At 37.5% G+C, this 12735-nt stretch overlaps 1 protein-coding gene across 9 annotated transcripts in view; it reads left to right on the top strand.

The window, feature by feature from the left end:
• The window catches only part of etv4 (ETS variant transcription factor 4), a 25639-nt gene extending 13043 nt beyond the window's left edge, over positions 1–12596 (top strand). For 5 of the 9 annotated variants that reach the window (XM_083556007.1, XM_083556008.1, XM_083556009.1 and 2 more), the window contains 8 exons: positions 4737–4866; positions 4997–5197; positions 5762–6054; positions 7679–7747; positions 8406–8453; positions 9617–9789; positions 11475–11576; positions 11667–12596. In XM_083556007.1, the coding sequence (XP_083412133.1) occupies positions 4737–4866; positions 4997–5197; positions 5762–6054; positions 7679–7747; positions 8406–8453; positions 9617–9789; positions 11475–11576; positions 11667–11894 (1244 nt within the window). In that variant the 3' untranslated portion in view covers positions 11895–12596. Of the gene's footprint in view, positions 1–1146; positions 1277–4736; positions 4867–4996; positions 5198–5761; positions 6055–7678; positions 7748–8405; positions 8454–9616; positions 9790–11474; positions 11577–11666 lie in introns of those variants that run through there. The other 4 variants (XM_083556012.1, XM_083556011.1, XM_083556014.1 and 1 more) reach the window with 2 other exon arrangements.
• Positions 12597–12735: the final 139 nt, after the last annotated feature.

Here is a 12735-nt window from a genome sequence, read left to right as displayed (position 1 = left end):
TGCACTGCTGTGTGTTTATAGTCCCTGTAATATAAACGTACCATAATCGGTGAATCACTGTACCTGTTGAGATATTTGGGAGCTGGCCTCGTCTGCAGCTGTCATGAACTGAAAACGTGCAGGAAGTAATTCTGATGTAAATATACAATGTTTTAAAACTGTCCAGATCTTCACTGGTGCTGAGATTTAGCACAGGGGGAAAATATTGCTGGCTAAAATAAATTTTAGTGAATAGTTCTTTGTAAAAGATCTTTTCAACCGTGATCTTACAAATAAAACGTACAAATAAAAACAAACTGGCTAACTTTTTATGATTTTTGTATTCTCAGTCATAAATAGAATTTAAGTTGAGACAGATCCACATGTCAGAGCTGCAGATGCTTTTTTGAGGAGCCAACGATGCTTCCATCTGTCACAGCTGGTGGCTGTCTTTTTGTCTGGAATGGGAGTGGGGGTATCGAGGTCCTGAGATTTGTTTGTGGTGGGAGTTGTCTGAATGGCTTTCCATAATGATCCTCACTTCCTAAAGTAATCAACCATGACCATCCCCCCTTCACCTCCCTGTTCCTTTCCTCTGAAGCATGCTATTTACATATGTAAAGTCCAGGTCTTCTTTAGAGCTGTTCTGAATGGAGAGACACTCTTGTCATTTACGCACAATGCTACTGGTTTTTCACACATATGTGCAGTTCTTAAAGAGAGGTGTCAATGCTAAGCAACAAGAAAATTGTCAACTTACGTTTGTGACTTTCAAAGGTTGCGTAAAGGCAGAAATCACTGTCACATGTCCAATGAAATACATCTAGTTGTTCACTGACTTTTTGGGTTTAAAAAAAAACATGATTTGGTAGGAAGATTTAGCCTGAACCTAATTTTATGTACTGTGTACAGTATATGATCTAAAATATCTAAATATTTCACACAGATCTCACTCTCCACGTTCAAGTTCATGACCCTTCTTCCTCTCTTACAAGAAACAAAACCTGTGAAATATGAGTGGATATAAGGAAATGTGATGTAACTTCTAAGTGAATAGGATAAGAGAGAAAGCAGAGACTTGCTGTTTTCATCAAATTACCACTAAAAGAGGACAGGAAAAGTATAATGCAAAGTACCTTTAGTGTCACATCTCTGTTTATTCTTCTGCCACTGGCCTATAAACTCAGTGCAGGTTTAATGGCAGCAGGAAACGTCTTGATAATGTTACATTTTCTCAAGGATTTTTCCAACTGTGACACTTGTTTAGATTAATGGGACATGGTTCAACATTTTACAGGTACAAAACCTAGTATACTTTTTAAAGATTATTATTTATTGTAGGTTGAAGCATTTCATTGTAGTATGTTTTTTTAGTGCAAAAATGTGCTCTTGATTTTGTCAAAATGGATTGCAGAATACTCCAGAACTGGAAAAAAACATTGTAACAATTTTTTAAATTTTTAAATATCCTGTAAAATATTTTATCTTAAGCTCCTTTGATAAGTTCATTTCTATCAAAACACTGTCTTAGCCTTAGTATGTTAATTTTTTTAGATTTACAGCACATTTTTATAGGCTGTGTGAATTAACTTGCTTAACCCATTGTCTCTCTGTCTGAAAAGACATCTTAAATTGTCTGTAATCCATTCTGGGCCTTCTCTTAAGCCAACATTTCCTTGTCACCCTGGTCGGCATGGGAAAATAGGAGATAAAGTGCCCCCCCCCCCCCCCCTCTTTCTGTGATGCATGTGGGAGGGCTGTTAATTTCGTTGCAGTATTATAGTAAGAGTAGGCCTTTTCTCTCCTTACGTCCTAGACTGGTAATGTATAATTACCTGAGCTTAGGTTTCAGCCATGCCTGTTCAGTCAGGTCTGCACCCACGACAATCAACACATAAACAGCTATAAACACAGGCTGGGGCTCAGCTGGAAGAGCACAGCTGCTGCTGTTTACCCTGAGCGGCCTAGAAAAACATCCTGTACCGCACAGTCTGAGAGCTGTGGCTGCTCCCCTCCAATAATAAACAGCAGTGCAGTGCTGCTGCGCAGATCCAGGCCCCACGCATGTTAAGACTGCTCATGGTCCATTCCCTGACAAATCCATCTTAACACAAAATGGAAATGTTACTCTTTTAATGCCTGATAGGTATATAGATCTGATAGGTCTGACCATAAAAAGTACACTTACTTCAACAATGTTTAATACATTCTTTTTTCATAAAAGAGCGATTTCCCTCCTTTGCATCAATGTTTTCACTTTATTTTTCTGATGATATCATCATATTTAAGCAGCGTGTTTGAGATTACAGTGGGGGAAATAATTATTTGATCCCCTGCTGATTTTGTAAGTTTACCCCCTTACAAAGAAATGAACAGTTTAGAATTCCTATGGTAGGTTTATTTTAACAGAGAGACAGAAAAAAAAATCCAGAACAAAACATTAAAGACAGGTTATAAATTAAGTTGTATTTGATCGAGTGAAATAAGTGTTTGATCCCATTCCAAATTAGCAAGAATTCTGACTCCCACAAAGTACTCCTTATATCAACTGATTATGTGTATAAAAGACACCAGTCCCAGAATCAATCTTTTCCATTCAAACCTCCTCACCACCATGGGAACGACCAGAGAGCTGTCAAAGGACACCAACAACAAGATTGTAGACCTGCACAAGGCTGGAATGGGCTACAAGACCATCAGGTTGTTGCCTTGACCATATGTTTTTGCTCATTGTCATGCTGGAAGACCCATCCACGACCCATTTTCAGTGTTCTGGCTGAAGCCAGGAGGTTCTCAACCAAGATTCTGCAGTGCATAGCCCCGTTCATGTGGTAAAGTCCTCATGTACCCCAAAAGCAGAATGTTTCCTCCTCCGTGTTTGACAATGGAGCCGGTGCTCATGGGGTCATATTCAGCATTTCTCTGCCAACAAACACGGCAAGTCGAGTTGATGCCAAAGAGCTCAATTTGGTCTCATCTGACCACATTACATTTGATTGACATATTGTATTTCTTCCATTTTTGAATTATCACATTGGTCTCTTGCTTACCAAACTTTTGCTGATGGTCTTGTAGTCCATTCCAGACCCAAAGTCTATAATCTTTGACAGCTCTTTGGTCTTTGCCCTTGGTGGTGGAGAGGTTTGAATGGAAGAAGTTGATTTTGTGACAGATGTATTTTATACACATAATGAGTTGATATTAGGAGTTCTTTTTTAAAGGGACAGGAGTAATTTGGGTGTGTGGTGGTCAGAATTCTTGCTGGTTGGTAGGGGACCAAATACTTATTTCACTCGATCAAATACAAATTAATCTATATATAATAACCATCTATAAACTTTCTTTTCGGCTTCTCCCGTTAGGGGTCGCCACAGCGGATCCTCCGCACGTTTGATTTGGCACATGTTTTACGCTGGATGCCCTTCCTAACGCAACCCGGGTCGCAGCGGTGGGAGCGCTGCATCTTAACCACTAGACCACCAGGGGACCTATAATAACCATCTATAATTTTGTTATATTCTTTCTCTCTCTGTTAGAACAAACCCATCATAAAAATTCTAGACTGTTCATTTCTTTGTAAGGGGGTAAATTTACAAAATCAGCATGGGATCAAATAATTATTCCCCCCACTATAAAAGAATAATGTATTTGTTGACTGAGCTAAAGCAAATATTACTTTATACCACAATAATATACATTTAACACAAAAGAAGGTGCATTTTATGATTGGCCACATATACATGACATCACATGCTGAGTTCGGGATTGAGGAATCCTTCCCTGACTATCTGAATTTAAGTTTGTTTCTAAAATATGAGTTCTCAAGTTGCATTTTTTTTTATATTTCAGTTGGGTAAAACATTAATTAGCAGGATCTCAGATTTAAAGAGTGGGAATTATTTATGTAGATCCTGCACCACTGCAGTTTCTTCTTCGAATAAAAACACAGAATTTAATAAATGAACATTTAAAGTAGATATTAAGATATCATTCTTTGTCAATTATCTTACAAAAATACAGTCAGCATTTTCCCACAATAATCAATTGGTAATCATGGCATACATTGATTATCAAGCACTTGTATCAAACATAAATATTGTAAAAAAAATAAATAAATAAAAATAAACAACTGCACACACACACAAAAAAAAAAAATCATCTCTTTCTGTGCTGCTGTATGTGTATTTCTAAAAAAGAAAAAGACATGTATCTTCCACAGATAAGCTGAGCTGATTATGACAAATCACTGGAGGAGATGTATGTTACATAATTGCAGAATGACTAAGGAATTCTTTGTTTACTGATATCAGTGTTCTGGGCTAAATGTACATTGTGAGGTTGAGCATTCATTGTGAAGCTTAACAACATTTAATGGCTCACCTCACTTTCAATGTTCTAACCATGAACAAATGGTTGGCATAAAAATTGTCTATCACTAGAGTTTTGAGGACATGAAATATATAATCATCTGCTTGTGATGAAGAATGAAGATAAATGAATCAGGCAACACAAGGAGTGTCTGAGGTGTATTGATGGTCTTGGTATTTACCATGATGTAGGAATGAGAACCTAACCAGAAGTTGTGATGTATGTACGTGTGTCACATGTCTCCAGTCTTGTTTTGGTCCAAGGATTCATTGAACAAGTCTGGTATTTCCAGTGCAGACAAAAGTATTTGTTCTAGGGCTGCTCCTTGAGCTTAAGAGGGCTGCACTGGAATGTGGCTATATTAATGAACCTGCTTGTCTGTGTTGCAGCAGTGGCATTCCACAGCCCGCCGGTGAAGATTAAGAAGGAGCCTCAGAGCCCGGGCTCAGACCCCAGCCAGTCGTGCAGTCACAAGCAGAGCTTCAGCTATCCTAGTGGAGAGCAGTGCCTTTACGCCAGGTCAGCAGGCGTTCACAAGTTTAGACTGTGCTAAAGGAAGTACACTCTCAAATAGGCTAATGCCAGACAGCAGGATTATTGTATTGTATTCATGTGTTTGAATGGGGTTTAATGCTGCTTGTCTTAACAGTGCCTATGAACAAAAGAGAGCAGCAGCAGCAACATCAGCAGCAGGACCCAAAACCTCCTGCCCTGGCACTCCTATGTCTCCCATGCAGCATTACTCCCCAAAACCAATGGTGGGCACCCGTCCAGAAACGGGGTACATGAACTCTCCTTCTGCCAGTCAGTCACACCCCAGCCACGGCCAGACTTACCCCATGAATCCCAGGTAAAACCACCTCTATTTTGATTCATTCCTTACCTTCTGTTCAGAAAAAAAAAAAAAGAAAAAAAAAAAAAAAATATATATATATATATATATATATATATATATATATATATATATATATATATATATATATATATATATATATATATATATATATATACTTTAAAGGGCCTCTCTCTCTCTCTCTCTCTCTCTCTCTCTCTCTCTCTCTATATATATATATATATATATATATATATATATATATATATATATATATATATATATATATATATATATATATATATATATATTTATAGAAACTGACCTAAGTACATGAGCAAAGCATATACATTGGTGGGTTTGGATGAATAACTGTACCATACCATACAACATTGTTTGAATGCAAAGTACTGCTATTTATCTTTAGTGGGTAGCTCGACAAGTAAGGTTTTTTATTCAAGTTCCAGGATATGCATATTCTTATGTAACCCCAAAATACCAATTAATTATAACAATTAATGGTGATGTATATACTGTATAACTCTATGTCTGTATAACTCTTTCTTGGTTGATACTTTTTAGCTCTAGGTTTCCAACAGGCTCAGGAGAGATGTGTGCCCCATTTGGACCTCCAGGTCAAACTCTGCAGCGTATGCCCTCTAACCCTGCAGGAGGTGCAGGCACTGGGGGCAGCAGTGGGTACCATCGGCAGCACTCAGACCCCTGCATGCCCTACCTCCAGCAGAGCTTCAAGCAGGAATTTTTGGACCCACTGTATGAGCGAGCGGCCCACATGGGCACAGTGGCCCCTCAAAGGTTCCCACCAGCTCATTTGATGGTCAAGCAGGAACCTACTGACTACAATTATGAACCTGGTGAGTGTACATGTGGAACAAAATGAAAGCATGGGTATAACTCACAAAATGCATTATTGGAAGTAAAGCACAATGACTAGGAAGCCACAACTAAGAATTACTCATGCAGTAATCTTACCATGCTAAAATCCAATAAAAGGATTATGTATCTCATATGTTTATTTAAGTCTAAAGATGTTTGAGGCCACTACTGTAGCTGTAGCAATGAATTCAAATCCAATTTCCAAAACCAATCTGCTCTCTGTAACTTTTTATATTTTGTAAATTTCCTTTTTCTAAATCCATGACATTTTTTAAAGGTCTCAACTATATTTGTCAATTTATTATTTTCTTTGTCTTTTCTCCACCTCTCCTTTCTTCAACTTTGTGAAAAGCAGTAAGGCATAGGAATTTCATTGAGAAAATGGAGGGCACTGGAAAGACTAGAATCCCCATTGGAGTGCTTCAGGGTGTTGGGTTGCAGCAGCAGCTTCCTTTTTCTGCAGGCAGATGAACTCATAATGGAAAAACAAGCGTAGCGGTGGTAATGTGAGCTGTAGTGGTGGTGGGAAGGGGGCATAAATATGAGGCCAGGGGGCAGGGCAGAGTGAGGTAGATGCAGGAAGAAAAAGTCCATCCACTTTCAGCATTAGCACCCTGCAAGTGCAAGTCGGTGCAGTTTCTGTGCTGTGTCACTGACACTGCATGGGCAGACGTCTCATTCGGGACAGAGCACAGCCAGCAGATTTTGAGCTTCTTTGTTCTTCCCCAAAACACCACAGGGTGCAGTCAGACAAACAAAGTTACAGTCATAACTCATAATAGCAACTAAGGAACATCTGAATTGGGGTAATCATAGCTTTCTTCAGTATTTCTGTCTTTTAAGTATTTTGACTTTGACAAGTCATGATTTGAAACTTGATTGGAAGATTTCTGTCAAATTGGAAAGCATGAAGCATCATTAGGAGGATGTGCTATCTAGGATGACTCCCTACTGATAATCATTAGAAAAATAATTCCTGCTTTAGCCAGCTATTGTTCTTGCACTGCTACATGAATGTTTAGGAAGAGTAAAAAACCCGTTAGAAATCTGTTATATCAGGATTTTAAATTTAACCAATCAGTTGCCTTTATTCATATGAAAAATACAATATAGGAGCATATTCAGTAGCCATGCTTAGAGATCTTTAACCTCTAAAGCAGGAACACTGTTTTCCCCTGTGACATCTTATCTTGGCTTGTGCCACTGCATTCCCCAGGCATGAGTAACTATACAGACGCAAGGCTGCTCCACCTTACACCCTCCACAGTACTTATTTGCTCATGCTGAGACAGAGCTTGTTTTGATTGTTTGGTGACTTAATAGACTCTAAGTTTGGGAGGAAATCAATTGCTATAATAGCAATAATAATAAATTTGTCATTGTGCTTCTTTTGGTAATGACTTGAAAAGATTGTGGTTGACAGGTGATATGATAAATGCATCTTTTGTCCTTGGGGCATTCAGTGATAGATATTATTGCATCAGCAACTTCACAAACCTCATTCCAGCAGAATGAGAGTGGTGCAGATTTTATTTTGAGCTGAGCAGTATGAGGCCTAACATTGTAATTCAAGGCCATATTTCCGTTTTTTATACCTTACAGATGTGCCTGGGTGCACCTCTATGTACCACCACAACGAAGGCTATCCTAATACCCAGCACAACAATGAAGGTAATGTATGGCCATCACTGCTTATTATTGGAGAAATTTTAGTTCCTGTCTTCACTGTGGGCATAGACAAAATTTCAAGTTTAGAAATTGTGTTGCTCACACACATCAGTCATAGTTGGCTGGAATTGGCTAGGGCTGTGCGGTCATTGGCTAACCAAGTCAGCGGGTCGGTGTTTCCACTGGCACCAGCACACGTCTTTTTGCTGCTTGATGAAGTCCAGGATAAATATTACTACTGGACAAGGCCAGTATTTTTCCTGCAGCAAAGAAAAATAACCCACTTCTTTGCTCGCCCAGAACCATTTATCGCACAATTTTGAGTCATTTTAGTCACAAGCAAGTCCTTAATGACGGATTAATTATAGACATTTAGTCACTTCCTTCTCTGAAAGCGTAATACATTAAACATAATGATAATGTAATTACTCCATCTTTTGACATGCTTGAAAATGCCTGGTAGTGGTTGAATGGCTATGAAACTGTACAATTATGTCATTATCTTGCATGAATTTCGAAGGCAGACAAAAATAATTTCTTCTAATGATAGCCATTAATATTTAACATGTTCTGTTTAGCCTGTATTAAACCCTGTACTGATACAAAAAAATTATCAAGGCAATGAAGCCTGTGAACTTACATTCCTTTGTCTTGTTTTTAGGCTACATGTTTGAAAGTGATGCCCGTGTTGTTCCAGAGAAATTTGAAGGTATTTCAAGCACATGATCTTCACATTAATTTTAAACATATTTATTTGTGTTAACTTTCACAATGTCACTGAGATTTGCATTACAGTAAAAGCCAATGCAGACTACCATTATGGATAAAGAAATACAAGTCTTTACATGAACTTGAATCATTCCAGTTCTTTCTCTTTAACATCATCTACTGTTTAAAAGCATTACATTCTGTCCTACACAATAAGAAGTCTGTGTTATCTTGAGCTGGGTCTCTCTAGAGTTTCTCATGCATGATGATGTCCTAGGCTCTTGTGACGTGGTGAAGGAAACAGAGCTGCCAGTTCCCATGGTCTGGGTGATTGATGTGTCTCGAATAGCTGTAGATTATTTCACTGGCTGAACTGGTAGAAGCACCATGAAGTTGTCATTTAGTCTGCAAAGTTCTCACGGTCTAATTTTCTGTAAACATGATTGTTACTACCATAATGAAGCATGCATAAATATATATATATATATATATATATATATATATATATATATATATATATATATATATATATATATATATATATATATATATATAAAAAGCTCATTCAGAAAGGGCATTTCTGACAACCTTTTGTTTTCGCAGCTAAGGGCGTATATATATATATATATATATATATATATATATATATATATATATATATATATATATATATATATATATATATATATATATATATATATATATATATATGCGCCCTTAGCTGCAAAAACATTGTCATGTTAATGATTTGGTTTTTACTAGGAAAATAAAATGCAAGTGTTAATGAAAAAGATGCTGTTACTTATGGTGTTACTTAATATTATGTATGTTCAAGTAGTGTTTAACATGCACTGTATTAAACTATGTCAAGTGAGGAAGCTTAATTCAAAGTAAAAAGAAAATATTTACACTGAAATAGATATAAAAACTGGCACAGTATAAATAATTACAATTATATGATTTAATTCAGAAAAGAGCCTAAAAAATGTTAGGTGAGATTAGACAACTAACTTTAGGGTAAAAAATACATGGTGATAAACTCTGTTGTTGATGACTAATAAAATTAAATAGTATAAAAAAAAAAAAATTAGTAAAATATATAACATGAAATATATATCTCACAATTGTCTGCTAACTTAATGTGAAATATCTGTTTATGCATAGGTGAGGTGAAACAGGAAGGCAGCAGCGTGTTCCGTGACGGTGCCCCCTATCAGCGGCGTGGCTCTCTACAGCTCTGGCAATTTCTGGTCGCTCTTTTGGATGACCCTGGCAATGCACACTTTATTGCCTGGACTGGTCGTGGCATGGAGTTCAAACTCATAGAGCCAGAAGAGGTGAGGGCTTGCTGAATCACCTGTGCCTTCAATTTAATTTAAACAGTTTTTGGTGAAGCAAAGTGGTGCAGTGGGTAACAATGTTACCTCACAGCTCCATGATGCTTGCGTAGGTCCTCTATGTTCTGTGTTTTCCCCCTCACTGTTCATATAAGTTGGAGGATTAACTACTTTAAATTGCCCCAGGTGTGAACAAATGTGTGCAAGGTATTTCATTCAGGGTATTTGCCTTTTTCATGCCCAGTGTTTGTGATATAAGCTCTAAAAAACCACTCTGACCCTGGTAAAAATAAATCAGTTACTGAAGATGAATGAATAATAGGACTTACTGTTATTTCACAATGGAGAAATTGGAGATTATTTCACAATGTCTTTTAAAACTGTCAGGTCAACACTTCTGTATTTAAGGCAGTAAAATACATAAGGTGTTCTCTTCAAGATTATATAAATGTTTACCTTGGTATACATATAACTTTTTTTTTTATTAACCTATCACTGAGTTGTTGCACAGACATTTTATTAATGTTGTGTTTGTAAGTGAATTTTTGTACAGCTGTTCATCTAAAGATTTTTTTCTGTGATCAGCATGCTGCTCCCCAGGGCCTACCCACCCACACAAAGTCTGCCTCCATTAGTAGCCATGCATTATTTACTTCACTTAACGACAGAGGGAAACAAAATGGAGTGTGGCTCCATTACCAAATATTACAGACCTCCACTTTGGCCGAGTCAAAGCAAGCTGTTGTGGTTGAGGCATGAATGTTAACCTCCTATTGTCTGTGATCAGCAGACGGCTAAATAGCATGAGTCAGCAGACGGTCACAGAGAGATGCCTCCATCAGACTGGCTCTACTGTACAACATTAATCATTCATTAGTTCTGGGGTATTACTATTCCAATTAGACCTGGGAGCTCTCAGAAAGATCAGACAAAATCAGCATCTCTGGGACAGCCTCATAAGTCTCGAGTAGCATTTGTTGAACAGTTAAGACATGAGTATGTTTTACTAATTTATGAAGGGATAATTGTCAGATGCTTAAGTCTGCTACAGAATTGCACAAGCTTGCCTGTTTGTACAGAGAAAGTAAGAACTCTACTACAGTATCACATTTCTGATTAAAATGAAGAGAGAGAGAAAAAATCATATTGGAATGTTCAAACGTCTTTAGGATGTTAATAATAAAGTTTTAAACAGGACACAGCCAGTAATGCCCTCTAGTGACGGGATCATATTACATCATGTATCGTTGTGGCGTGTCTTGAAGCTTGCATATTTTTAATAATGCAATATGTAAACGTTATAGGAATGCATGCAAAGGAAATTATTAATTGCCATTTTGATTCATTTAAGCAGAAAAAAAAGACTTGGAATATCAGATTAATAAGAAATCCAGTAATAAATGGTTAACAGTGGTATGAGGCGTGGGTACTAGTGGTAGCATTTCTTGAACAGTTTATTAATATTGGAACCAATCATGGCTCATAAAGTTGTTTCTAATGTATTTTCTACAGACTGAGACTCCTTTTGTCTTTCAATTAGCAGTGAAAGACAATGTTCCTCAGAATTCTGTTTCTCACTGAAAAGACAAGAAGAAATGAGTGTTTGTAGTACATTTTACAGTAGAAGAAATTTCCATAGCAACTGCTTATATAAATCCTGTTTTTTTTGCTACTCTTTATTTTAGGTTGCCAGGCTCTGGGGGATGCAGAAGAATCGTCCAGCCATGAATTATGACAAATTAAGTCGCTCCCTGCGATACTACTATGAGAAAGGAATTATGCAAAAGGTATCAGCAGGACAAAAATAAATATTACTTACTTCTATACGCTATTTCCATCGAAGAACATTTTTTTAATAATAATTTTCTTGTGTTTAGGTGGCGGGTGAGCGCTACGTTTACAAATTCGTGTGTGAACCGGAGGCACTGATCTCCCTCGCATTCCCTGACAATCAGCGGCCTAGTGTGAAGGCCGAGTTTGAGCGCTATGTCAATGAGGAAGACACGGTGCCACTGTCTCACTTGGACGAAGGAGTGTCTTACCCCTCCGAAGCCGCTGCCACCAACTTGGGCCCTCAGCCCTACTCCAAAGGCTACATGTACTAATGCCACCTACAGCCCCGATATTCCCCCCATGCACCTATTGCACATGTTGGCCCCATCCACTTGTATATATAAGGCTATGGTGTTTTTTTTTTCTTGATTTGTTTAAATTAATATCATTAGGGATGTCCTCTCAGCTCTGCGGCCTATTCAATACAAACACGTGCCTGTGGTTCAGCAAAGTGCTTAATAAAAAGATCCAGTTATTATTCCTACCATTCCCAGAGACCAGATTGTTTTCCCACTTTGGTATTGAACATAAGCTTAATGATATGGGTGTTCAAGATACAAAGGTGAGGAAAATATGTATGATTTAGTTATGCAACCAGTGATCACTTAATCACAAAGGGCTCTTTTATGAACAAACATAATATGTAAACAAGCCATATTGCAAATCCTCTAATATATCAGCTCACCAAAATGTGAGTAGCATAAACTCTTCACTAAATACATCACTTTCACGCAAATATTTCCCAGTGTTCTTGAAATCTTCTTTGTTATAGACAGCTAAACCCAGAATTGCCTTCCAGGATGTAAATATTCCGGTCACATGACTACTCATTCAAAGAGCCGACTGACCTTTGACTCGTGACCTGAATGATGCGCTGGACCTGGAGTCCTGGAGGGCATTTCTCTAAACAGTAACATTATAATCCAAATAATCTGAATAAAACTATAAATAAATACTACAATTATGTTTATCAACCATACTCCAGTGTTTTCTTTTCAAATATTTTATACATATTTAAGATGTTAATGATACGATTACTGATTATTTCACTGAAATAAAACTCTTGGTTTTACAGGGATTTCTGCAAGTGATGATTTTTTACTTTAAGAGGGC

This window comes from Silurus aristotelis (assembly GCF_946808225.1).
Source record: "Silurus aristotelis genome assembly, chromosome: 12".
In the NCBI taxonomy this organism is placed as follows: Eukaryota; Metazoa; Chordata; class Actinopteri; order Siluriformes; family Siluridae; genus Silurus; species Silurus aristotelis.
The sequence above is the reverse complement of the archived record's forward strand: the minus strand, read 5'-3'. Positions and strand labels throughout refer to the sequence as shown.